The sequence below is a fragment of the Lagenorhynchus albirostris genome, chromosome 9, assembly GCF_949774975.1.
Source record: "Lagenorhynchus albirostris chromosome 9, mLagAlb1.1, whole genome shotgun sequence".
In the NCBI taxonomy this organism is placed as follows: domain Eukaryota; kingdom Metazoa; phylum Chordata; class Mammalia; order Artiodactyla; family Delphinidae; genus Lagenorhynchus; species Lagenorhynchus albirostris.
In genome coordinates this window covers 40,372,884-40,400,856 of record NC_083103.1, presented here as the reverse complement: position 1 = coordinate 40,400,856, position 27,973 = coordinate 40,372,884, and the positions used below count along the sequence as shown (strand labels likewise).

General features: G+C 48.7%; 1 protein-coding gene across 1 annotated transcript in view; it reads left to right on the top strand.

Moving 5' to 3' along the window:
• The window catches only part of INSC (INSC spindle orientation adaptor protein), a 125,253-nt gene that overhangs the window by 94,813 nt on the left and 2,467 nt on the right, over positions 1–27,973 (top strand). The window contains exons 8-12 of the mRNA XM_060157779.1: positions 4,034–4,205; positions 8,207–8,385; positions 17,605–17,671; positions 21,790–21,945; positions 23,421–23,497. Coding sequence (XP_060013762.1) covers positions 4,034–4,205; positions 8,207–8,385; positions 17,605–17,671; positions 21,790–21,945; positions 23,421–23,497 — 651 coding nt within the window. The remainder of the gene's footprint in view (positions 1–4,033; positions 4,206–8,206; positions 8,386–17,604; positions 17,672–21,789; positions 21,946–23,420; positions 23,498–27,973) is intronic.

The window sequence follows — 27,973 nt, the reverse complement described above, 5'->3', positions numbered from 1 at the left end:
TGCTATTGACTGAGGTGGTACAAAGTGGGCTGATGGCAAAACCTGTGGCTAAGAAACAGCGGGGCTTCCCTGGTGGCACAGTGGTTGAGAGTCCGCCTGCTGATGCAGGGGACACGGGTTCGTGCTCCGGTCCGGGAAGATCCCGCATGCCATGGAGCGGCTGAGCCCGTGAGCCATGGCCACTGAGCCTGCGCATCCGGAGCCTGTGCTCCGCAACGGGAGAGGTCACAACAGTGAGAGGCCCGCGTACCGCAAAAAAAAAAAAAAAAAAAAAAAAAGAAGCAATTAGCTAGGAGGATGTGAGCCCAAAACTGGGTATTGCGGAGGCCCAGGAAGGAGAGAGGCCTAGATAGAGAGAGTTCTCAGCAGGGGGAGATGATTCAGAAAGGTCAAATAAGAGAGGAATGGACAGGCTGGGTTTTGTACCAGTCAAGTTCCCCAATCCTTTTAAGCATATGATCTCTCCCTCCACCCCCCACCTTTGGTTCCTCTATGTGTCTGTCTTTCTCTGTCTCTTATTTTATTCCTGATTCATCTCTGTATCAGTCTGCCTAGTTTAGCATCTCTCACCATAAGGGGCTCAGTTACTGTTTGTTGAACATTAGAGATGCATGGGTGGTACTTTTTCTCTCTGTTCCCTTCTCAGGAATTGTAATTATTAATCTTATTGTTCCTGGTCAGGTATTAAAAGAGGAGTCACTGACCTTTTAGAAGTTCTAGTTCTGGGCTGCATGACCCAAAGTCGTCCAAGCAAGCGGGTAAACTTGTGGGCCCCAACCTACAGGGCTGAGGTTCTCCATGGGGTCTCAGGCCCAGAGGAGCCTGCAGAAAGGAGCCCTGGAGAGAAGCCCAGTTGGGAGACCTCAGCTGGGGCAGGCAAAGTGAGGCGAGCTAGGATTCAGGGCCCCAAGTCTAGGAGAGATGACTGCAACCGCCAGGGGGGGATAAGGTGGAGTGATGGTACCACCATGTGGCAAGCACTGTACCTGCATTCTCTTAGTTAACAATTCCAGATTGCAGCAGCCTCTGGGGTTGGTATTTTTATTCTCATTATATATAAAGGCTCAAAGTAGGTACCAAAAATTGTCTGGCTAGTAAGACATGGCAGCAGGATTCAGACCCAGGTAGGTGTGACTCCGGAGCCTGTGCATCTTCTGACACTGCAGGCATTGGTTCAGGCACTGGGAGGCCCAGAGCCCTGTGGTGGAGGGCCCCTCAGGGGCTTCTGCTTGAAAATCTGGACTGGGTTGGAGTTGCTGAGACGGTGATGGATACGGAGATCAATCTGGGCTGGTGGCAGCTTGCTAGCAGGAGGCCAAGTGGCCGGTCAGTGGCATCAGAGCCAGAGGCCTAGACAGTTGGTCCGCATGACAATCCAGGGTCACTTTCCTGGGGTCCATGTCCCCAAGCCGGCTGTTCTCCAAAGCTGCCCCTTCCTGTAGTGGGCTTTGCTTACGATATCCCCTCCACCTGCAATGCCATTTCTTTACCTTCACTTGTCTAAAGTGTGTCCTCACTTAGGACACACCTGGGTCCCATTTTCTCTCTTGCATTTTTTCCCCTTTATTGAAAGCCTACTATGTGCAAGCCCTGGAGAAGTCACGGGTGCACAAGCTGTGGTCCCCAGGCTTGCAGAGCTTCCAGGAAGATGTCAGAGACAGCCAGACAGAAAAGGAAGTGGAGAATCACATCCCAGGGTGCTTCTCCAAATTGCTGGTGTATAAAGTCGGCTTCAGACCTTGTTAAAAAGCAGATTCCAGGCCTCGCCAGAGAGCCTGGTTGAACAGGTCTGGGTGAGGCCCAGGAATGTGTTTTGAAGAAACTCTTAGTGAATTTGGTGTCATCCACAGATGCCACTTGGAGAAACATGGCCATCCAGTGCGATAAATTCTGTTATGACAGTAGATGTGCCTGGACATGAGCTCCGAGGAGGGCCACCCTCCCCGAGCTGGGGTGTGGGCACTAAGTCAGAGTGGCTTCCGGGAGGTCTCCCACGGAGCATCCTCACCAGAAGTCACAGTGTCCAATAGTCATGTGAGGACGGGTCACTTGTCCCTGCCCCACTGCTCCAGCGCAAAGCCTGGCACTCAGCCTGTGCCCAGGAAGATTGTGGTCAGTGAGTTTGCTGAGTGGCAGTCTGGGCTGGGAAGCATGCCTAGTGTGCAGGGCCTGAGGGGCACAGACCCTCCGGGACCATCCACCTCTTGGCCTCTCTGGTGCATTCAGATTGGCCCATCTCCCAGCAGACGTTGGGGATGAGGTTTGGGTCTGACCACCGTTCCCAACTGGGTCTGAGATGCAACTCCGTCTGCATCCAAGATGAGATTAGGGAATAGGATTGGGTGAGACATTCCCCCACTAGAGACCCTGTTGCTCCCTAGCTACTGCCTTGGATGGTGTTGGAAGGAGGAAGGGGACGAACCGGATAAGCCTCAGAGGCGTCTTAGGTTGGCAGTAAGAGGGGTGCTCCCTGTTTCTAGGCGCAGAGTAGCCCCCGTGTCCTTCCCTGGGCCCAGGTGAGGCCTGTTAGTCAAACACCTGGCACGAGCCCAGTCCTGCAGGGGCTGCTGCCTCCTGTTTGCTCTTTTATTAAGCACATCCAGGTGAGTTTTATTGCGGACAGTTCCCCGGGCTCCTGTTTCCACATTTGTCTCTTTTGAGTCTGAGATTGCCAAACGCTTTCAAAATTAATGGACCTAAGACTCCCAAGAGCATTTAAGGGAGGCCCAGAACATGGTGGGGGTAATTAGTCAAACAAAATGCAGCCTCTGGAGAGCAGCCGAAGCTGAGTGGCAGGAAGTAAGGGAGCAGGGACAGGAGGCCGGCCCTCGGCAGGTGTAGGGCAGCAGCGCAGGCCCCTCCCCACCTCACCTCACCCCAGCTCTTTCCCTGCCTCGCCCCTCCCCACGCCGACCCCTCACAAGGGAAGGTCTCCTTGGCCCTTGGTGGCAGGGTCCGCAGGCAGGCGGGTGTCCTGGGCCGTCGGAGGGCTGCAGGGGCACTGCTGAGCTAACCTTAGCAAGTTACTGCCTTTTCTCTAAACAAATCTCACCTGCTCACCTTTGCTGGAGGCTGGGGTCTGAGTTCAGGTGTCACGTCTTAGAAGGCAGTGTGATGCCTCTTCAAAACCATGGGCTTTGAGGCTAGACCACTGTGGTTCAAATCCCAGACCAACTGCTTTTAAAGTCTGCCATCTTGTGTAAGTCAATGAACCTTTCTGTGTCTCAGTTTCTTCATCTGTAAATTGAAGATAATAATAACACTGACCTCAGAAGGTTATTAAAAGGATGAATGGTATAATAACACATACGCTGTATATAACAGCACTGCCTTCAGAAGGCTGTTATGAGGACTACTGGTGTAGTAACACATGCACAGTGTAGCTGGCCTATAGCAAGCACTCAGTAAGCAGAAGTTGCTATGCCAAGAGCAGGTCCGACTGGAGCAGAACTGGAAGCTGCAGTCTTTATCTGGCATTCAGGTTCCACTCTGCCCAGGTCTGTTTCTCTCTGGTGGGGCAGAGAGAACAAGGCCTCCAGGGGAGCAGCCCTCTCTCTACGGGGGGAAGGTGGTGGAGGACAAGATGCGGGAGGAAAGATGCTGATGAGCTCAGCCTGCTGCCGACCCAAGGAGGGGAGGAGGGGGCCAACATTGTTAAGCATCACTTCTGGATCCAGTATCACCTGCCTCATCTCTTTAACTCCTCACACCTTGTTGGTGGATGAGAAAACAATCTCAGAGAGGCTGAGTGACCAAGCGAGAGGGAGCTAGGATGTGAACTCAGGGATGTGAGATTTCTAAGAGATTGTTCTTTCTACTACAATTCGCTCTGGTGGATGCCCTGGCCTAGCCCCTGGACGCCCGCTGATGTCCACTGTCTAAGATGCCGTGGGAAGTCAATGATCTCTTTGGAGCCAAAGGATAAGCCCCCAGAGTCACTGGGGTCCAGGCTGGACTGTGAGTCTCTCTCATTATTATCTTGAGCATGTGCTCTCCCAGGATGCACAGGGCTGTGCCCTCTCTCCATCGGCAGGTGGATGGCGTTCTGTGCTTGGCCGACATCCTGACTGACGACAGCCACTCAGAAGCCACGCGGGCTGAGGCTGCGGCTGTGGTCGCCCAAGTCACCTCCCCACACCTGCCCTTCACCCAGCACCTCAGCAGCTTCCTGGAGAGCATGGAGGAGATCGTGACAGCTCTCGTTAGTGAGTCATCCGGGGCTGGAGGGTACTGTTGGGTGAGGAGGGCCTTGTCACAGTTGTCTTTAGGAAGGACAGGAAGGTCTCCCTGTCCACCCACCCCTCACCGCACCCACATATCTCCTGCACAGAGATCACACTAGCTGAAATCCCACCATTGAAGTATCAGAGTCAGGCCTTAAAGAGCTCTGTTGTCAAGTCTTCTATTAAAATGTTTGCAGCCCTCCAAGAAGCTCCTTGAATTGAGTTCAGATTGAGATTAATTGGCCTTTCAAATAGAACAGGACAAGCCCCAGGGAAGAGTGGGGCCTCAAATGTTGAGGTTCAGATCCTTATCCAGAGAGATTCTGATGGGCTTTGTTCCTGAAATCTCAGTCTATGGTACCCGGTACCCAGCGAATGTGGCAGCAATGACTGGGGGCAAGCAGCTTCTCAGAGAGCAGCTGTTCCCCACCACCTGCTGCTTTCAGTCCCACCACTGGCCTCACTTCCTGGGCCCCTGAGAACTTTGACTCTTTCAGGGTCCCCTGTTCAGACCTGTGTGCTCCTGGCAGGAGAATCAGAGCCCCACATCTAGAATGCAATCTTCCTGCAAACACGCAGGAGCTAGGAGGACTCACCTGGATGAAAATCCTCAGGAAACTTGTTTTGCAAACTACATCCTTTCTTTGATAAGTTCTGGTAATGCTCTGGGTTTCTACTTCGATCCCTTTCTCTGTCACTTTTCTCTCTATCTTTATCTCATTGAAACTGAATGAAAATTGATCTCATCAGAAAATTTAGGGTTCGTGCTCGGAGTTACCAAAGCAGGGTTGGCAATATCTGGAATAGCACAAATTTAGGAGCAGCACAGAACAGTGAACTTGGAGTCAGAACACTTAGACTTGGATTTCTGTCTTTGATAAATCCAGCCAACAGAAAGCTCTTGACTGGCAGCCCTGTGCAGGCTGTGCGAGATTTTGCCCTGTCACATTGCAGAGCTCACTTTACAATTTTCCTATTATATGAAACAAGGGGTCAGGACCTGTTTCTCTCAAGGTTCCTCCTAGCTCTAGAATTTTCAGATCTGCAAGTACTTTGCACGCAGGAAGCATCAGTTAAGTTGATTTTTCATGGCTGACTCTAGTTACTGTGGTCGTGGCAATCCACAGGCCAGGCTGGGAGAAATCAACTTGTCAACATCTACATTGATTCAAATTTGAGAAAATGCAGAAGCCAATTGTTCAAAGTCTTGGCTGGAAGGAACGCAAGAGGCCATCAAGTTTAATGCCCACCCTATAAGAGAAGAAACCTAGGCCCAGAGGGGTTGAGGAACTTTCTCAAGGCCACATAACAGTGTTAGGATTCACTTACGCCAGCGGTGTGGTACTCGGTCATATGCCAGAGCTAGGCAGGAAACATAAATGAGGTGAAGAGGCCAGATGGAAGAAGAAAATAAGGAGATTTGAGTCCTGTATTGAAATTTAAAGCACGTGCAGTGACTAAAGAGGGGCAATCACTGATAAATTCCAGTTCATTGTTGCCATGTAGGAAAGGCCAATTTAAAAAAAAGACAAAAATCCTAAGTTTTATGGAAAACCTCCCCGTTTATAAATGATAGCAAATACTAAATCAAAACATATATATTCCAAACAACCTTTCATTATTGCCATATGTCCATTTTACTTTGCCCTGGCTGGATTTCTCCCTGGAGAAGAGGAGTCTCCCTATTTATTTCACCCTAATGAAGATGCGTGGTGGAGTCTTTTCTGAGACTCAGCAGATGGGATTTATCTTCTGGGCAGGTAGCCAGGGCTCTGTTCTTTGGTGGGAAATAGTCCTCCAATTTCTTGCCATTCCCTGGAAACATTTATAAATGAGTCACTGGAATCCTCAATTTAATCTTCCTAACACATCCCAGGTGATTCAGCCTGCAGTTCAAATAAATGTGCATTAAAATTAAAAGGCACTTAGGTGGTTGTGTTAATAATTGCTGCGTTGGCAGCAATGGTGACTCATAAGAATGAGGGTGGGTGTTCGGACCTAGAAGAAATCTTGCAGCAAATTGGGCTGTGAGTTGTATGGTCCTACCTCAAACCCTGGACGTAGGGAGATGGCGTGGAAGGGCTGACCGTAGTGGTTCCCCCCAAATCAGAGGATAAAGCAGTCATTGGAAAGGGGAAATCAGAGTTCTTAATTCCTTGGCTAATGTGCTGCCCCAGCCCAGGGTGGCTAGATCAAGATGCTAAGTATTTTAATAGTCATACCTGGGCTGTGGGGAGCAGCATTGCCCAGAAGCAGGCATTGCCCTCCTGATAGAAATGAAACTAGATCTACAGAAGCATCACTGGGAATGAGGCAAAGAGGCCTAGAGACAAGAGGCAGCCTGGAATGTAGAAAGAGTGGGGACTTTGGGGTCAAGCAGTTTGATTCCAGCCCCCTCCCTCCCAAATTACCATCGTTCCTCAGTTCCACAATTTTGGGAAAATCATTTAACATTTGAATCCTCTGTTCCTTCACCAATAAAACTGTGATAAAAAATTGGGTTGTCGTGAGGATGGAATGAGTTAGTGAGGTCAAGAATGTACAGCTTCTGCTTCTGCTACTACCAGCTTCTCTGAGTCTTAGCTTCTACATCTAAATGAAGGTGACCACTTTCTGCTCTAAGCGTGCTCAGAAATTAATGGCACTGTGTAAGACACACTACAGGGGTTCAACTAATGCTATTTTCTGTCCCTATAAAGGCAGGAACCAGAAACTGCATGCACTGGAAGGTGCCAAGAGCTGCCAGGTTTAATGCCAGAACCTAGAAGTAGACTCTTTGGAAGCAAGAACTAGAGATCAGGATAGAACACAGCTCAACTCTGCCCCTAAAGCTTTCTTTCTCTCTTGTGGCTGTTTTCTTGGAGTATGGCTTCTCTTCCTGTATTTCCATAGAGGTGCTGTCAGTAGGAGGGACCTGGACCCAGGAAGCACCTTGATTAGCGGTCAAGTTGGAGCTGAGGGTCAGAAGTCAGGTCCATTGGGTTGGGTGGGCAGCACCATGGATCCTTTTATGCCTCCTCCAAGGCAGGAGTCCATTCTAGGTCATGTGGAGCCCGTGGGGGAATGTATTAGGTGGGGAACGGATGCAGGGTTTGGGGGTGGTCCTCTCCTCCTTAAAGACCCTCAGTACAGTTACAGATGGTAAGTGGGGGGATACGGTTAGGATTGGGTTATGGCCACTAGGATCAGAGAGAAAGAGCCTGACATTCAGAGGCTTGGTGTAGGACGCTTCTGCAGCCAGGTGACCGTGTTCCTGGGACCAAAAGGAAATCCTGAAACTTTGCTGATGGCAGCCGGAGAGGTAGTGTTTTTATGTTTTAACTTCAGCCTCTTCAAGGCAAGTTCAGCAGGTCTAGTGTACGCTTCTGGAGACACACACATAGACTAGGAGCTCTTTCCTGACCAGGGCCTTTGTACATTCTGTTCCTTTGGCTTGGAGCATGCTGTTCCTCACAATATTCTCATGACTGCTTCATTTTTTTCCCCTCAGGTCTCAGCAGTAAAGTCACTTTCTTAGGGAGACCTTCCTTACGCACCCAACGGGCCTCTGGTTATTCTCCGTCTTAGCACTTGTTTATTTCCTCCTTCACATTTATCAGTTTGCAGTTATTTATATTAGCTTTTTAAAAATTCATTTTGTCTTGCCCGCTAGTAGGATGTAAGCTTAACAGGAGCAAAGACCTGACCTTTTGTTTTGTTCACCAGCCCATCCCAAAACACCAGGGTGCCGGGTACATAGTGTTCACTCAGTAAATACCTGTTGGATGGAGTGATTAGGAAGCACACATAAGGCTTCAAATGCCACCCCTGCTACATATGTAGGAAGATACATCTGCCTCTCCAGTAACTACTTTCTTCATCTGTAAAATGGGAATTATAACACCTGCCCACATTTTCTCCCAGAGCTATTGTGGAAACCAAATGAGGTAACTGATATGAAAGCGCTCGGCAGTGAAGCTGTTTTCTTTCTCTTCACCATCCAGAACTGTGCCAAGAGGCCTCGTCTGGGGAAGTCTTCCTGCTGGCCTCTGCGGCCCTTGCCAACATCACCTTCTTTGACACGATGGCCTGTGAGATGCTCCTGCAGCTGAAGGCCATCCGTGTCCTCTTGGAGGCCTGCAGCGACAAGCAGAGAGTAGACACGCCTTACACCCGGGACCAGGTGAGCAGCTCATGGGGAACCAGGCCCAGAACCTGTAAGCGTGAAGTCAGAGGGCAGGAGGCCAGGGCTTAGGTTCTGGGGGGCAGCATGGCTGCAGCTCACTGTCGGTCCTGTTAGTAGCAATCTGGGGGAAGGTAAAGGAATATGTTTTCGACATACCTTGTTGCCGTTGGAGCACCTCCACAAGCCCATTCCCACCCTCTTCTCCCATCCCAACCACTAGAGAGACTTCCTCCATCTCCATCCAGACCTGTCCATCCTAAGACGCAGAGAGGTACCATGGGAAGATCCCTGGACCTCCTCCAAAGGTCTGTATCCAGCCGTGTGGGCACCTGCCCGTCTGACATTATACCTGCAGCGAGTTTCTTCCTTTCTCTGCCTCTGTGAAACAGGGTCTTGGAGCAGAGCCTTGCTTCTGGGCCTCAACCCCTATATCAGTCTCAGTTGTTGTTTTTTTTCTGTATATTTGAGCTCCATGTAAAGTCTTGTTTGGGGAGAAAGGATTTTACTACTAAATGTGTTTGAAAACATTGAATGAGGGGGTTTTCAATGGCCTTTGAGCTCTGAGGTTATGGAATTCCATCCTGTCCCACCTCTGCTGTACTCAACCTCCCATTTCTCTTCCAGAGGTGGGGGCAGTGGATTGGTGGGTTTTAGTTCTCTGTAAATTCAACCAGGTGCCTGAACTCTGTGTTAGATGATCCTCCAGCCTCCGACCCAGCTCATCCCTGTCTGGAACCCAGCTCCCCAGCTCCCCCTTTCGTCCAGCCTCATCGTCCAGTCAAAGCTGCCCCAGCTTCACATGCCAGCTCCCACCCCAGCAACTCCGGGAAAGGCTTCCCAGACGGCCCCAGCTCCCCGGGATCATCCTGTTCTTGGAGGCCACGCCTCACAATGCAGTGTTGACTTTTCCAATGATATTTCTTCCTTCCCAGTTACTTCCTGTTTATCCCCCTGAGGGCATGGTCTGTGTTCTATACTTCCCCGGGATTTCTTCAGGCCCCTAGCCCACAGCTGGCATCCTTGGCGAAATTCTATACGTGCTTGTTTAGGACGTGAAAGGGAAGAAGTAGGGTGGCACTCCATCAGTTCCTTCTTGTCTTTAGAATCACCTGTGGAAAGGCAGCCAACCATAGAAACTCCCATTCAGAGAGAATTTCTAGTATCTAAGCATTTGCATAGGAGGGTTCTACTAATATTGTGAGGCTGATAATATCTGCTGCATTTTACAGATAAGAGTATTGAGGCTCAAGAGAGTATCCCCCAAATCATATGGTTGACAAGTAGCTAGCCAGCACTGAGTCCTGGCCTGACATAGACCTGGGTCTTTGACTCTTATCTGCTGCCATCTCTGAAAATGAAGAGGGGGTAGTGGAGCTATGGAGTCAGAGAGACTGAATGTCAACCTTGTCTGGGGCCATTTATTAATTGGGTGACTTTGGGAAGTCACAGCCTCCTGGGTGTTGGTTTTATCATCTACCTTGCAGTGTCCTTGTGAGGGCGAGTGAGATAATACACGTAAAGGACCTGATACAATGCTTTGTCCCTGCTAAGTCCTCAGTAAGTGACGACTATCATTATTTTTCAAGCTTGATGTTGCAAGGAAGAGCACAGATAGCCAATTATCCAAATCTTCAGTTTGATCTTCCAAGCCTTGCTTGATGGAGTTCCAGACTTCCTTTCCTGTTCAATCTCTCACTTCTTAGTTGGACAAGCCCCATAAAGACAAGGTACGGCAGCACAAAGAGATCAGGAGTGGTGGCTCACTGGGCTGGCTGTTGGCTGCTTGACACCTGGCGGGGGCTGGCCCTTTGCAGTCACTGTGGGGGCGGGGGCTGTGGGGCATGGGACTGGAGGGCTCACTCTGCAGGATCTGCCTTGTTCCCCCTCTTCTCTTCTTCAGCTAGACGCCTCCAGTTGCTGGGTCTCTCACCTACCTGACACGATTTTAGGTCCCTTTCCTTTCAAGTACCTCTCCTGTAGCCAACTCCGGTCATTTCATACAAAATCCAGTAGTGAGGCAGTAAGAACAGGGGTTAGGGGATCAGATGACATGCGGTTAAAGCTTCTCTACTACGTGATCATGTAACTCTGGGCAATTCACTCCGAGCCTCACTTTTCTCATCTGTGAGAAATAATTGAATAATACATACTTCACAGAGATAAAATAAGAATTGAATAAACTAATACAAACTTTTGGTACAGTTCCTGGAACACAGAAACTAGGAAATAAATGGAAGCCACTGTCTGTTATTATTATTGGCCTTTGAATGTGTGGTACTCAGCCCTGAACGGGGAACCTTCAGAGGGGAGTGTCCTTATCTGTAAAGTGGGATGGTCTCCTCCAGCTTAGACATCCCATGGCTCTATGTGTACAGACCCTTTTTCATCCTGAGGAGTGACTGGCCCCCTCTTGGAACCTCACTGATTCCTAGGAAGGAGGGGCTCAGGGTGGGGAGAGAATGGAGAATGTAGTCAAGCTCTATGCAAATGGAGTCAGGCGTTTTCCTGCCACACTCTCCCACTGCCCTGTCTCCGTCATCCCCCCATCTCCCCCCCCCCCCCCGCCCTTCCCACCACCCCACGGCTGAGCCAGGCTCTTCTCCTCTGTCCTCAGGATGGCCTCACCTTCAGCCCTGGCTCAGAGCAACCACTTAGCTAGTGAGAGAAGACCCATTAAAGAAACAAATGGCTCTTTCCTTTGGCAGAGGGAGGATTAAGGTGATCAGAGGGCTCCCAGTAATGAAGACAAAGAAGATGAATTAGACTCTGAAGTGCTTACCGCCTCCTGAAACACTTAGGAGATTAAATGCCCCTGAGGCTTCCGGTAATGCATCTGCCAATGACGCCAGTGCTGTGCAGAGCCTCTGGGTCTTGGATCTATATTTGTCCGCTTCCCTTTGAACATCTCAGCGAGAACCCCTCTATCAACCCAGCAAACTGAGTCTACTTAATCTGTCCAACAAATTAAGCAGAGGGGCTCTTCCACGCCCCTCTGCTAATCTAGGGGCGCTGGATGTGGTCAGGCATCCAGAAGCACTTCCTGCCTAACAAGCCCTTTGTGGCCTGTGTTTTCATCCCCAGGAGGTATTTTCTAGGGGTCATGCTGCCCAGGGCATCCAGCTACAGGCGTGATAATAGGGTGGGGGGAAAGGGCTGGCTCATCTCTGCCCTGTCTGTCGAGCTGTGACAACCTAGGGTGAAAGGGATGCGGTTATCCTGTCTAAGCCACAGCAGAGACTTTCACTGAACATGACTTTATGGCCTTTAGAAATTAATTGCTTTCACAGAGGTGAACGGTGCTGGTATATTCACTTCCCATGAAGACACATGGTCTGCTTGGCATTTCAGAATGTCCAGATTTTGTAGCATTTCTGAGCCCTCGCTGTGAATACCATTATCAGGAGTCCATTTATCAGAAATGTCAGTTACCAGGGATTGCAATTTTGACTTACATTGCAAAAGCCCTCTATAGTTTATACAGCCCTATCACATACATATATGACATGGTAGAAACAGTACAGGCTTTGGGTTCAGGCAGACCTAAGTTCAAATCCTGACTCCATTTCCTAGCTGTGTGACCTTAGACAAATTGCTTAACCTCTCTGAGCCACAATTCCCTCATCTGTGAAATAGGGATACTAATATTTTCCCCCTCCTTGTGTCATTATGATGATTAGATGGCATAATGCTCGTAAAGTAGTTAGAACCAAAGAGATACTCAGTAATGAACAGGCCAGGGGTCTCTGATAGAACCAGAGATTGGGATGGGTCCAGACAGAGACTGTCAGGAATCTGATTGGGACAGGAAGGTAGGGTCAGCAAATGTGGTTAATGTGGTGGTGAGTGTAATGTGGCATGAGTCAATGCACGGTGTGTGTTGTTTCAATCTGTGTGTCAGTTTCTGCAGGTTGTACTGTGTATGTGTGCATGCGTGTGTGTGTGTGTGTGTGTGTGTGTGTGTGTGTGTGTGTGTGTGTGTGAGAGAGAGAGAGAGAGAGACTATAAGCCACTTAAAGCAGTGGAGTTCGTTTGCATATGACTATATATGCATATCTACCGATCCAGAGAGGCTTGGAGGAACCCAGGATCACAACACCCAGTCCTGATTTGCCCCAGGAACCTCTCCCTATAAAGCCAAGGGAAAACTAAGCCCAGAGAACATGGTCTGGTGTTTACATGCTCTCTAATACTGTGAGACTGACACCTCAAACTCGATGCAATTCCCAGGGAGAGAGTTTTGGTTTAGCTTACCAACGGCTTGGGACCTACATCTAAGGCATTTTTATGGCCTTAGTGGCTCTCTCTCCTAAACCCAGAGCTCAGCCCTCCAGTCTCGCACCTTTGGTAGTGAGGAGGGAAAGCCAGGCCTGTGAGAAGACCAGGGACCAGAGAGGGTGGGAGCAGGGTCTGCCTCGGGGCCTAGGCAGGTGCCCTCCTGGTTTCCACACTTGTCCAGCCCTCTCAGCTCCTGTGGCCCTGATCACACCTATCAGAGGGAGGGAGTGGGCTGGGCCTTCTCCCAGACCCCCTTGCCTCGCTGGCCTTGAGGGAGAAAGTGTGTTCAAGGAGACCACACCCTCCCTCTCTCCGAGACCTTCATCCTTCAGACCACTGCTCTTGTCTTGATTCTTCCTGCTCTTTGATGGAGGAAGTGGTGTGGAGGAAAGAGGGCAGGACAGAGAAGCAGTGGGACTTCCTCTGCTGGCTGGTCTCAGAGCTGCAGTTGACATGGTTGCCAGAGCTTTAGAGAGTTAACACAGTGAGAGTAGAAATCTCAATATTCCATCAGTAGTTAAAGAGTAATTCTAATTTCAGTTCTATGAACTCTTGGCCTTTTTGTCCTAATTACTGCACAGCATAAAAGCAATCGTAACTTTTCATTAAATATATGTCAGGTTTCCTGCATTGTAAGCTCTATCAGATCAGAGCACCCGTCTCTATTTGGGTATCCTGGGTATTCCTCACTTGCCTTTTAAGTGGTATGGTCCTCAGTATTAGTTTATGACAGAGCAAAGGAAAGGCACAGAGGTAGAGTCCAGGTGTGATCAGGGCTGACTGCTGAGCCATTGTTACGGATGTGAGATGAGCCTGAGATTGGTATGTGGACAGGTGTTCCCGGAACAAGCACAGAGTAAACCTTTTCCTCCGCATGTCTGCTATCGTCAAAGACTTTGCCATCCTCCCTCTTACCACATGGGGGCATTTCTTCTTGAATCAGTGACATGGGATTGCCCCTGTTACTCTGGTTCAATTTGCTATTTGCCTCAATGTTCCTAAGGTCTCTGGGAGGCCAGAGGAAAAACGATTTTAAAATGCCACAGAAAGTAATGAGCACAAAGTTTGTTGGGTTCTCTGCTGGGAAGGGCTTCTCCTGTTCTGGTACCTTGCCTCCCTTTGGGAGGGATCTCACATCAGCCTCACATCTTGGCGACGCTGGGTGTTGTACTGGATGGTACTTGATACAATCTTTCAAGGCCTGGGTCCTTTCAGACTCTGTTCCCCGGGGCCAAATAGTATTCATTTTATTTAACAAATGATCTTGGTGCTTGACAAAACATTGTCCCTTAATACTTATCACAGTCTTATTATCTTATTTTTATCTTTTGTAGTAGGCCAAATAATGCCCCCTCCCCAAACCTGTGAGTAGGCTACCTTACATGGTGAAAGGGATATTTTCAGGTATGATTAAGGGTCTTGGTATAGGAACATTATCCTGGATTATCCATGTGGGCCCAGTGTAGCCACTGGGATTCTTATAAGAGGAAGGCAGAAGGGTCAGAGTCAGAGAGAATAAGATGTGACTGAGGAAGCAGAGGTCAGAGCAATGGGGTGCTGGGAGCCAAGCAGTGTGAGTAGCTTCTAGAAACTGGGAAAGGTAAGGACATAGATTCTCCCCTAAACCCACCAGGAGGAATGCAGCTCCGTCAACACCTTGATTTTAGCTCCATAAGACCCAATTAGGACTTCTGACCCCCAGAATTGCAAGATAAAATTGTGTTGTTTTAAGCCACTAAGTTTGTGGTAATTTATTTTAGCAGCAATAGAAAACGAATATACCTCATTAACCAAGGCACAGAAAGGTTAAGTAACATGGTCAAGATCAGATGGAAAATAATGACAGAGCCAAGATTTGGAACAGGTTGGTCCATGCACGTAGCCACTATGCTATACTGCCTCTTACCTAGAACCTCTCTTGAGGCTGATACCCTCTGATTCCCCTAATAACTACAGAGGGATCAGTAGCCTCTCACTCAGGAGGAATAGGACTTAATTAAAAACCATCAGACAGGAATGACTTAGCCTGGGGCAGGGGAAAACTGTTTGTCTGGCTCCTGTACTCTCTCCACTGACAGCATTGCTATCTTGTAGCCAACAAGGTAAACCAGTTGTCCCTAAAATCTCATCCCTGGACTTGACTGTGAAGAGAAACATTGTTGATCTGCCTTCCTGTCTATACCAGGGCACATACAAGGATGTTTCAAAGGGGGGACTCAAAGCAGGGCATAATTGGCATTTATTCAAATTGTGCTTAATTGAATACTTCATCTGCACCTCAGAAAACCACATGGGGTACAGGTTCTGTAAAGAGGAAGTAATTTTCATTAACAGGATCTAAATTAGTCTGACACAAAGACCTACCTGTGCCTGTGACACAGCTAATAATTGCAGTGTAATGAACCTGATGCTGCAGACAAAGGTTTCCTTTTCCTTTTTTCTTTTTTCCGGTACGCGGGCCTCTCACTGTTGTGGCCTCTCCCGTTGCGCAGCGCAGGCTCCGGACGCGCAGGCTCAGCGGCCAGCTCAGCTTGGCTCACGGGCCGAGCTGCTCCGCGGCATGTGGGATCTTCCCGGACTGGGGCACGAACCTGTGTCCCCTGCATTGGCAGGCGGACTCTCAACCACTGCGCCACCAGGGAAGCCCTCCTTTTCCTTTTTTATGTTGCCTTTCTTTTCCTTCTTTCCTTCCTCCCTCCCTCCCTACCTTCCTTCTCTTTTGGTTCTGTATGTCAAGCAATCATCTTTATTCAGTGGCCAGGCTGATGATGGTTGGAGTGGAGCTGTCCCTTAGTGGTGAGAACAGAGCCTGTGCCCCCTGCTACTGCTCACAGCCCAGAGAAGGCCAAGTGAACTGCAGTTTGGTACAGGCTTGGCCTTGTGTCTCCTTCCTCATAAGACTGCACACTTTATGCCTCTTGGGAACCTTCTATTTTTTATTTTTTAAACAAAATGCTATTGAATATTTGATGCTTTTTCTTTTTTTAAATAAATTTATTTATTTTTGGCTGCATTGAGTCTTTGCTGCTGTGTGCAGGCTTTCTCTAGTTGTGTCGAGCAGGGGCTACTCTTCGTTGTGGTGCTCAGGCTTCTCAATGCGGTAGCCTCTCGTTGTGGAGCACGGGCTCTGTAGGCATGCAGGCTTCAATAGCTGTGGCACACGGGCTCAGTAGTTGTGGCTCGCTGGCTCTAGAGCACAGGCTCAGTAGTCGTGGTGCACCGGCTTAGTTGCTCCGCGGCACGTGGGATCTTCCTGGACCAGGGCTCGAACCCGTGTCGCCTGCGTCACCTGCGTTGGCAGGTGGATTCTTAACCAGTGGGCCACCAGGGAAATCCCTTGGGAAGCTTCTATTTTTTGACTGCATCTTCTACCTGTATTTTTCTTCTAACTCCTTTCACTCAGCCCACAAACACTCACAATCCTGAAAGGGTAGGAAAAAAGAGCTTCCAAGGACTAACCCTCCTTCAGTCCTATTACCTTTCTAAAATGCAAATAGGAGTTTGTCACTCCCCTCATAAAATATCTGGTGGTGCAGAGTGGCCTTCAGGATGAAGCTTTTGGTGTAAGTCCTGTCCCTCCCCTGGCCACCCACCCCATCATACTTGCCCACCCAGGCCCCTTACCAGGTCCAAGCTGGAAGGGCTGACACATAAGGATGCCACAGCAGCCTAAGGAGGCGTATCCCTTTCTAGCACGTATTTAGTGGGGAACGGAGGAGATAGATATTCTATAAATGTGGCAAACTTTTCCCTTCCTATAGAGATTTGTTACGTGCGTTTATTATCCAGAGTAATATGCCAATGTTGAACCCATTAAAATCTAGATAGTACGCTTTGTTGGTCAACATCACATTACTACTCATTATCCAGTTTCAGAACTAAGCTGCCTGAACTGTGTCAGGAGACTGTTAACTGGCATAGCCTCCAGTTATACCATGTGACAGGCTTTGAAGAAATCTTTCAAGAGAGATAGGCCTGCACCAAGGAAAACATATTATTTTATTTTATTATTGATTTTAATTACCACTTGAGAGTGCTGTCCACTTCCATGGAAGTGGGTGGATTTTCATTTTGCTAAATTTAATGTCAGGAGCAGTGTCATGGGTGGCATCTGAGTTAACAGGTGCCACGTTTCCAACATATTCCAGTGGTGTTTGGCACCCTCTACAGTTTGGGGTCTGTAGGAGGTCCCTTGCTGGCCCATCCTTAATCCAGTTTTGTGCTGTGAGTTCTCTGTGCAAACTTGACTGTGCCAGGGGGCGGGGTTGGGGTGGGCTGTTGGCTGCTCAGCCCACGAGGTTGTAACCAAGGGTCTGTGTTTACCTGGTGTCAGCATCCCTTTCCTACAGGCAGAGCCCTTCAGCCATGCCTGACAAGCAAGGCTTGCAGCCCACAGGCTTATAAAGTGTAGCTGAGCATGAACTCTCACCAGATTCCGTACAATACCTGAAGCTTACGGCGTAATGCTGCCTTCAGTTTCCTAGTCATGATCTCTGTCTTAACCTTAGTCTCCATTCATTTCGGGTTGAAAGTAGGTGGGGTTCCGTATCAGGGCAAGAAGCTGGGATTGGAGGGAACCCAATCCAGGGCAGGGGTTAGCCAAAAATCTGCCAGTTCTGTATGCATTTCAGGGCCTGGGGCCAAGGGACCCTGCAGAAAGATGATGAGGCTCCATCTTCACTCAGGTGACCCTGTTCTCACCTGCAGTGTCCTGGGGCCCCTGGGGGCCATCCCAGAGTCACATGCCGAAGAATGGGCATCAGTCACTGGGGAAACACATCTGAGTGGCAGAAGACCATGAGGATGGAAGAAAGTACCATGGAAGGATGGGCCAGGTGGACCATAAGGAGTCACGGGCTAAGGGAAAGCTTTGTAGAGCTCCTGGCTCACCTGTCAGTACAGGCGTTCCCATTTTCTTAGCTTCTCAATCCTCTTTTCCAGATTGTGACCATCTTGGCAAACATGTCTGTCCTAGAGCAGTGTGCCTCTGACATCATTCAGGAGAACGGTATGTCTTTTCAGTGGTGTGCACGCCGTACAGGTTATGTGGCTCTGTGGGACCCTGTGCCTTTGTGTTTGTGTGAAGGCCTATGTATTCGTGCATGTGGGTCTCCACACTTGCAGGAGCACATGAATGCGTGCTTATGTGGGCAAGTGGGCCAATATGTAAGTGTTTTCTTGCTGCCACGGGGCTTCAATCTAGTGGGAGGCAGACACGGAACAAAAGAAGAGAACATCAGATGCAGAAAGTAAAGCGGGGAAGAAGATAAGGTAAACCCAAGGTAGGAGGGTGGCAATTGGCTATTTCAGTCAGGGTGGTGAAGGGAAGACAGATTTCACTATGATCCAGAAGTAAAAATCTATTCCTACAAAGGATGCATTCCAACTTTAAATCATTCTCATCGTATTGGGTTTGGCCACAGTGGAAAGCCGAAGGGTGGGGGATCAGGTCAGGGCAGCTGCATCCCTTGATGCCTCACCTGAGAGCATCTTTTTCCTCTTGCTCCCCTCCTCCCACCTCATGTGGACGGTGTCACCAAGGTTCGGGTGAGGTGCCCGGAAGCTGATCTAAGAGGTCTCCGCTGGAGGGCAGGTCAGCTGGCTGCCTTGCAGCTGGGAACAAAGTGGTGAGGGCTTCCTGTGACTGAGAAATAGGAGAGCAATTAGCAACCAGTTGGAAACCAAGAGATGCTAACGAGGAGTGTGCTGGGAGCCTAGGCAGCTGCCTCTGCGCCTGTTAAGCCCCTTCTCCCTGGTTGCCCCGCTGTTTTAACACATGTACACATTCCCCATCCCCCATTGCTCTATTACTAATGGAAAGGCATCATTCTGTGTTAATTTTATGTGATTGGGCTAATAATGAGAAACTTTGTTGAGCTGGCTGAGGGTGAGAGGCTGAAGGGGTGTCTTTTATGGCCTGTTCCTTCAGCACCCAGAGCCTGTAGTTCAAGTGGTCAGTGGGAGTGGGTCTCCATAGGCCAATGGATTTGGGATTGGAGTATCTGGCATCTGTGGAGGATTTTATGGTTTACAAAGTGCTATTGACGGGCTCATTCAGTAAAGTTATTGAGACCTACTAGGTTCTTGGCATTGTGCTGGACAGTGAGGACACAGAGGTAAGTTAAGTCCTTGCCTTTGTTCTAGAGTATCTCACACAGTCTAGAAGGAGACCCCACCTGGACAAAAGTGATAACGTGACAAAAGCGTGACATCTGCAGTAAAGTAATGCATCAGAGGAAGGAGGGCATGGTGGTTGAGACTGTGAAGACTGGAAACGATTGCCTGGGCTTGAATCCTGGCTCTGTTATTTACTAGTTTTGTGACCTCCATTTTTCCATCTGCAAAATGGGAACAATAGTAATATCTACCTCACAGGGATGATGTGGGGATTAATATAAAGCATGTTAGAAGAGTGTCAGGCACAGAATGAGCTCTGTGCTATGTGTATCTGCTCTTTCAGGAAACAGTGGCCGTCTCATAGGGTTTAAGTGAAGAGAGTTTGATGAAGAAACTATTTAGCAAAGTGGGTCAGGATTTGAGGGACCAGCAGTGGAGGTGATTCAGCCAGGGATCACTGGAAGACAGTAGGACTCCTTGGTCTGGACAGGGCAAGCCTCATTATGCTTTGAAAGGAAGTCCTCCCACCAGGAGGACTCTGACATGCTTTGTCCTGAAGCCTGGTGATTTTGTCTCTGTCCTGCCCTAAACTGTGTGTGAGTGTTGGTGGTGGGGAGCTGGATGAATGGGCCATACTGGAAAGTCAGAAACTCTGACCACTGGTCACCCTTACACTGGGAGGCAGGCCAGGGCAGTCCAAGCTCTTATTTGTCAATCCAGTGGCATCAGTGTTGCCCTTTCAGCTAGTTTTGCTTCTCCCTCAGGGGCTGGGGCTGAGCTGGAGAGAATGTTGAGGAGGGAACATGGCCTTGGGACCTGGTCTCTAAGCTGTAACTGCCCACAACTCTCAGGCAACTTTTGTGGCACGGAGCCTGACCAGAACTTAGGAAACACATTCTGGATTTTGTAGGCAGCCCCAATTTCATTGCATCTTATCTTTTTCTAGATAAGACTTATAAGGTATACATTTAAAGGAAACTTTGTTTTTTATATATTTGTAAGGCTTCTAACATGAATACATTCACATTCATTCATTTGATATTCATTTCCAAATATTTGAGCTAAGCACTATTCCGAATACTTTGGATATACCCATTCAGGATGTGGACAAAAATCCTTGCCCCCATGATGCTCACCTGGTCGTATATGAGAAACTATTTTTGGTCAGACTCTAGGTACGAAGCTGGGATTTGGAAAATGGCTTCTTTATGGGAACCTTGACCTGGAGGAATTAGTCAAATTTCTTAATCTTGTGGCACTTCCTGAAGTTGTCATTTTGGTGCCCCCTGTTTATGTCCCCATAGGCCATGCCATATATACTCAGGACATTAATAGCTATGACCTTGTCTTAGGGACATTGTGGGCATAAGAAGCCAGAAGACCGTGTTCCATTCAGTGGCCAGGGAAGGGGTTTGGAGAGAAGCCCCTTGCCCCAGGACCAGAGTTTGTGGTGGCAGAGCCAATAGGGGCTGAGAAAGGGAGGGCCTGCAGCATCCCCTGAGGCTGTAGGGGGGAGGAATGGGGCACTTACACAGCTCACCAGAGAGAGAAATGGCCCCTCCTCAGGACTGAATAACCTCAGGGTCCACAACTGAGTTACTCACTGCTCCCTGAACTGGGATCTAGGAGGCTTAGAAGTTGCGTCTGGTTCAAGTAAGATTTGGAGAGGCACATGACTGAGGTACTGGCCTGGAAGTGACTCCTATGTGAACTTGAGAAGTCACTTCATCTCTCCACACCTCAGGTCTGTGAAATGGGGGAGAGAGGCAGGGGCTGGGCTAGAAGAACTCTAAGGACCCTTCGGATTCTATGGTCTAAGTTACAGGTTGCAAACTTAGATGCCTGCAGGACCCACACAGGTGATATAAATGGATGACGTGGGCTCAACATGGACTGGATCAATCTCATTTCAAAGAGTAAGCTTATAATAAGCTTCAGCAAATTGTTGTTATGCAGAAATGTGGGCCCAGTCTTCTCAGATCAGGAAGTAATTTTTCAGATGCCAGAAATCTGGATTTTTATAGAAATCTCCCAATTTGCATATTAGCAAATACTTCTTAAAAAATTAGACACTGTGTAAAGCAAGAAAAAAAGCAAAAATACACCTGTGGGCCATATTTGGTTGAATTTCTAAGCTGGCAAGTGCCACTCTGTGCGGGAAAGAAGGGTGTGGGCTGGGGCAGCTGAGGAATACCTCCCACAGAAGATGGACTTTTACTACAACCTGCAGGATGGGAATGATTTAAATGGAGAGTGAGAGGCAAAAGGACATCCCCTGAAGAAAGAATTAGATGGGCAAAGGCATGACGTGGGAGTGGATGTGGGTGTGGTTTTGTAGGCCAATCAGAGGACAGATCTGGCTTCAGGGAAGGGTGGAGAGGTTCTCAGCTGACCAAATTCAAGCCTAAATGTCTCAGTCCAACTACTCCACTCCCTTCCAGTACATGATACCCCTCTAAAACATTTGATCTAGTGATTATCCAGTCTAGGTTTGGGTCACCTCCCACCAGGGGGACCCATTACCTCTGGACCTGTCTCAGATGCAACCAGCATCAGAGGTGAAGAGATGATGGAGGGTAACCAGATTATCTGGGTTCTGACACCAGCTCTACAGCTACTTACTGTGTGACCCTGGGCAAGATACTTCACCTCTCTCTGTGCCTCACAGTGAATTATTATATAGTGCTTAGTTTATGAGGCTATTGGGAGGTTTTAGGGTTCGTGCATTTACTGTGTATTTAGCACAGCACCAGGGATGTAGTAAAAGCTGTTATAGCATTTAAAGGAAATTAAAAGGATATCCTCCAGATGTCCCTTCCAGGGGTGTAGTGACTTGGTATGTGGGATCAGAGACTCCCCCAGGGCAGAAGGAGAAGAAGAGGAGGGCTTGTCTAAGTTCCTCCTGTGGTTGAGAGCCCCGAGTCATCCCAACAGCCTTTGCTTGAGCCTGCAGCTAGAGGAAGTCTCCCTGCTTGGGCAGCTACCAACTGTTCATCGCTTTCCACCCAGGGGTCCAGCTTATCATGGGCCTGCTGTCTGAGAAGCCAAGGTCTGGGACCCCCGCCGAGGTGGCGGCCTGCGAGCGAGTCCAGCAGAAGGCTGCAGTGACCCTGGCCCGTCTCAGCCGAGACCCAGATGTGGCCCGGGAGGCCGTGCGGCTGAGTTGTAAGTGGTGCTGGCTGTGTCAGGGGCGGAGAGGGGCGCCGGGGCTGGGAACGGTCCTGATTTCATGGTGGCGGTGGTGACAGAGGACTCAGAGCAGGGCCGACTGTGCTGGGAGATGCTGGCATGGGGGCCCAGGGTGCAGCCCCAACTTAGCCTCCTTTCCCCTGGGGCTGAAGCCAGAGAGAGGAGGAGTCTAGAGAGGTTTAAGTTGGCCAGAAGAGTGACTCGCTTGTAGGCTTCCTGTTAACAAGGACCCCATTCACTCATTCATTTTCTCATGCATTCATTTACTCAGTTATTTGCTTACTCATTTGTTTATTTATCCACACATTCATTCACTCATGAATTCATCCTTTTGTTGATTCATTCATTAACTCATTCATTACTTCATTTATCCACCATTAACTTTTTCATTAAATCACTCATTCGTTCATTCAGTCAGTCACTTATTTACCCAACAAATGTTTCCGGAGCACTCACTCTATGGTAGGCTCTGTTCTGAGTGCTGGGCATATAACACTGATTATAACTGCGTCCTAACCACAGCGGCCTATAGCCTAATGGAGGTGGTGGATATGGAAAGAAAAATTTACACTTGAGTATCACAGAGCAATGCTCAAAGGCTGTCAGTGACACAATTGGCACACAGAGGAAGTAGCCCACACTTTTCCAGGTGGTTCAAATAATGTAACAAGGAGGTGACTCTTCAGCTGTGGCTCCGGGAGTTATTCGGCTGTGAGGGCTAGGAAAGGGCACCCAGGTAGAGGCAGGAGATGGCAGTGTTGCCAACCATCCAGGCACTTGGAGGACAGCAAGAGGTGGCCTTGGGGCAGCAGAGAGCTCTGGCTCCAAAATGACTTTACGGAGGATAAATACATACATACAGAATCTGTCTGCATACCTTTCATACCATCTTATAAGGAGTTATTTTTTTCCATTGTTAGAGTTTGAAAAAGTCAATTTGGGTTGAAAAGCAAAGTCATTTATTTGACTTTCCTCTGTAAAGGCTTAGGAAATATTAGTGTACTCAAATGTAGCCTTCTATAATCTTAGCCACAATATATTTTCTGACTCAAATGGGCAGCTGGGGGTGGAGAGGTACTAGGAAGTTCCTCTGATAAAGATGTAAATGTTAACTATAGCTGGTAAAATCAGAAGAACTTGCATGGGAAGTTCCTTCTTGGGAAGACCTGCAATATCTTCTGTGGCTCATTCCTCCACACTGTGGGTGAACTCCATCCTGGCCAGTGTTCTGGCGCTTCGGGGTTTGGTTTTGATGCTCCAGCTCATCCTGGCCCTGACCAGGGTCCATTTACACCTGAGGGAGCAGAAAGTCTTCCCTGCCGATTGGCAGCCGCCTCCCTCCACAGGACCCCGTGCAGAGGACTGTGTGTGAGAGATGGGAGCACCTCTGGGTCAGGCCTGGCCAGGCCCACCCCGACCTGGGTGTGAGGGTCTCCCCGTGTCTCACGCAGGTATGTCCCGCCTCATTGAACTCTGTCGCTCACCCTCCAAGAGGAACAGCAGTGACGCTGTGCTGGTGGCCTGCCTGGTGAGTTCCCAATCCTCCCCCAGCTTTCTTCCTGGGCTTTGGGGTTGCAGACCAGGGACCAGGGGAACAGGCTGTGCCACGACAGGCTTGGGTAAGCCGGACAACTTATTCTGGATTTCCATTTTTCTCTTTAAAAGAGTAATACTTGTTTCACTTAATTCATAAGATTGTGATGAAAATTATATGAGGTCATATACGTGAAAGGCAGAGGCCTGGGGAACCCCCATTACCACACATTTAGGACCTTTGAGGTCCTGGGGGATCTGACAGCAGGTCTAGACCAGAGGGAACCAGCTGGCAGGATGCTGGGTGATGGTGGTGATGCTATGGTGCTTGCAGCATGTGGTAGCTAGGGTAAGATGTCTTCTGCCTGTTCCAAAGTGGACACTGTGAGAAAGCCTCCTTTCCTCCTCAGATAGAGCCGCTCTATTGGTTCTCTTCCAGCTTCGTAGCTCCCTCCTCCTTTGTGGAGTAGGACAGGACAGGACAGAGGATTATTCAGCCAGTCCACAGGATCTTCACCCTCAACCAAGCTAGCACATCCTGGGAGGTCTCCACCCAACTTCTTGGTGCTTGGGTCCACCATGAAAGTACCAGCAGCACCAGATGGGGAACACCCAACCTGTCTCTATATCCTCCCTGTTGGGCTGTATTAAATCCTAGAGCAGAGCAGCTGGAAGCATCCAGGAGCAGGGAAGCCCACTGTAAAAGCCCTTTAACTTCCAGAAGGGGGTGCCAGATCTTTGATTTGTCCTCTTTGACTGTGCAGAAGGGATGGATCTAGAGGTCTTTCAAGCTGTTTCACAATAAAGTCCCTTCTCACCCCGTCCTTTTTTTTTTTTTTTTTTAACTGAGCTCATCCCATTTCTGGGAGCTCCTGACAGGCATTGTATGGTGGTAGGAGCAGCAGGCATTACAGTCAGACACACCTGTCTTGGTTTTACCATTAATGAGCCGTGTGACATTGGGTAGGTCACGAAGTGCTGTAAATTTTATTCGGTAAATATTTGCTAAGTGATTCTATGAGCCATGCACTCTTCTGGGCTTTGGGGATACAGATGTGGGGGGAAAAAAGACAAAAATTTCAGCTCTGTTGGGCCTTTTATTCTGGTACATGCAGAACAACCTTCACCCTTTTTGTGCCTTGGGTGATCTGGGGAAGCTTATGGACCCCTTCTCAGTATTAGGTTTTAAATGTATATAGTAAAATATGTAGAATTAAAAGGAAAACCATCATATTAAAATAATTATTAGACTATCAAAGCAGGTGATATGTTTATATATATATATATATATATACACTTTTAAATTAGCTCCTTAAATAAAAGCTAGCCTCAAGTCTTCACTAGCAATGAGCATAAATAATATTGAAGGTACCTCCAAAAATGTAATTTACTGAACCAAACTTGGGTGTGCTTGCCCATGCACAGTAAAGCCAATCAACTGACACCGGGTTGTGGTGAAGGAAAGTGCAGTGGGTACTGCAGGTTGCCAAGTGAGGAGTCCAGGTAGATAGGGCTTAAAAGGCCCAAACTCTCTGAAGGCTTTCAGGGAAAGTTTTTTTAAAGACAGGGTGAGGGAGGGGGGTTGTGTGGTGTGTGATCAGCTCACGGACATCCTTCTGATTGGTTGGTGATGAGGTAAATCAGGAGTCAGCATCATCAACCTTCTGGTTCCAACAGGTCTGGGGGTCTATGTGGGCAGCATACAGTTAACTTCTTCCACCTGGTGGAGGTTTCAGTATCTGTGAAAGAGTTCAAAGGACATGGCTCAGAATTTTATCTATATCCCCTGAGGAGGAACTAAAGGTCCTTGACTTTGTTTAATGGCTAAACTCTTATTAGTTTGTCTTGCTTGACTGTTTTCCTTTCTTTCTGCATTTTCTCACTTCTCTGATTAAATGTACTCTTTGGAACTCGGGGAAGCCTAGGAGACTAAAGTTTTTCTACAGACAAGAGACAGGTAGAGGATGTGGAGGGGGGTGCTGTTCCAGGAAGGTCCCATAGGGTCTGTGATTTCTATTGGTGAACAAGTAACAGGCACCGCTGAGACATCTCGATCTGTTGCTACATTCACACACAGCTGAAGGAAAGGCTGTTTCAGTTAGAGGCCAGTGAATGTAAAGGTGTAATTGTTTTCATGCAAGTTCACAGGCCTTCATTTTGTCTGGTCTAGTGAGTAAATGGAGACAGTTAATACCTGGCAAACACATAATCATTGGCCCCAACTACCTTATCTTCACAACTTGGGCAGCCAGCAACTGCCTGACACTGAATAGGCCTGAGAAAATGTTGAGAAACTATAAAGCTCCTTTCAGACACGTGGGCTTGCTATGATTCCTTTTCCATTTTTATCATGAGTTTGAAGGAGAGCACACAGAAGGGCTTGGCCTCTATTTTCAATCACTTGAAGGACTTTCTGGTGGTAAAGGGATGACATTTCTCCTTGGGGACAGGTTGTTGGATGCTGAATAGAGCCCCTCCCTTCTGAATCCATCCTTCATGTGCCTGCTGGCCTCATTTTCCTCATGACAGTTTACAATCATGACCTTTCCATGAGCACCCCTTCCCTGGTTCCCGGTTACCTATGGCCTACTGTCCACATACTTAGCCCTTCACAGCCTGGCTCTGACCCACCTGGGGTCTGAAGGCCATCCACTGCCTCCAGGCCCTGTCCAGCTCGGGTCAGAATGCCCTGAACCACCCTGACACTGTGCTTTGGCCCTTGTCCCAAGCAGATGTCCTCTCTATAGCTCTGCCAGCACCGCCTTCAAGGCTCATATCAAAATCCTCCTCCTTGAGGCTTCCTGGGAGTTCTCTGCGGCTTGGACCTGCCTGCTCGTATTTTATTTTCCCCAGCAGGAAGCATGTTGCGTTATCCTGTGTTTTAGGTGTTATAAGGGGAGGCTCTTGGAATTCAAACACAGGCCTGCCTGATGCTGGATGTCTTGACTTTTTGCCCTGACCATCTTGCTTCCAGCCATGCTTTGTCCCCTTAGGGCTTGTGGCCCTAGTCATGCTACCTTGGCTCATGGGAGGGGATCTGTATTTCTCCCCCTCTACCCTGGAACCTTCTCATGGCTGGGTCCCTTTTCCAGCTCTTGTATCTCCATGGGACCTTGGGTTTGGTGACTGTTTCTTGCCTGGCTGAGGGACTGATGGACTTGTCTGCTCAGCCCCCAGCCCCCAGTGTTGGTGGGTGTTCGTGCTTTGTCTCCCAGAAGGGGCTCCATACTTGAGTGCAGCCCCCTGGCTGGTGAGATGGGGGCTGCTTGGAGCCTGGCCTGGCAGATGGAGTTGGAGGCTACCTCTCCTGCCCCTCCCCAAGCCTTCTTCCCAGTTTTAAAGACTCTATTCAGGTGAAGGGAGGACATTTCAATTATCATCTCCCACATCTGGAAAAGTGGCAGCATGGATTGTCTCTTGCAAACAGAATTGATTTTTCCTTAATGAAGCGGCTGTCAGTGGGGTACGGGGCTTAATTCTTGCGTGTTTTCAGACTGTCTGGGAATGAGATGCTGGGAAGGTTGTTAACCTTCTGAGGAAAGCGGAGGCCAAGTAAAAGGCTTCAGAAGGGTGAAGGACCCTTTGAGCTCCTGGATGCTGAGGAGGGGGTGCTCTGAGACCATTTGGGCTCATGATGAACCCTACACACTTTCTGAGGACCCTGGCGAGAGGAGGGTATCTATTTGCCTTCGTGGTTTTTGGGGTCTGTTTCTAGTTCTCTCTCTCTTGTGTTTTGCTTTTGCTTTTCTCTCTGTCTAGAGGTTGCCTCCTCCCTTAGGGATGTTTCTCTCTCCTTCTTTCCCCTCCCCCATTCTTTTTATCCCTTTAGTCCTCTCCCCCATCTCTACTACCTCTTCACCTCCTCCTATCTCTCTCCTATTATCCTCCCATCCCCAGGGTGTGCTCTCTTTTTCTCTGATACCATCTCTTTCTCTCTTGATCTCCTGTTATGCTTGGTCTCTTCTCTTTCCCAAGTTCATCTCTCTCTCTCTCTCTTTTTAAAAATTAATTAATTAATTAATGTTTGGCTGCGTTGGGTCTTTATTGCTGTGCATGGGCTTTCTCTAGTTGCAGCGAGCGGGGGCTACTTTTCGTTTTGGTGAATGGGCTTCTCAGTGCGGTGGCTTCTCTTGTTGCAGAGCATGGGCTCTAGGCACATGGGCTTCAATAGTTGTGGCTCACAGACTCAGCAGTTGTGGCTTGCGGGCTCTAGAGCGCAGGCTCAGTAGTTGTGACGCACGGGCTTAGTTGCTCCGTGGCATGTGGGATCTTCCCAGACCAGGGCTCGAACCCGTGTCCCCTGCATTGGCAGACAGATTCTTAACCACTGCACCACCAGGGGAGCCCTCTCTCTTTTAATAGTTCCTTCTTGTTCTGTTTTTCTGATGCTGTCTCTTTTTTTCTGTCTATTATTTTCTTCTACATTTTCTCTTTTCATGGGTTTATTTTCTATCTATTTCTTTGTCTCTCT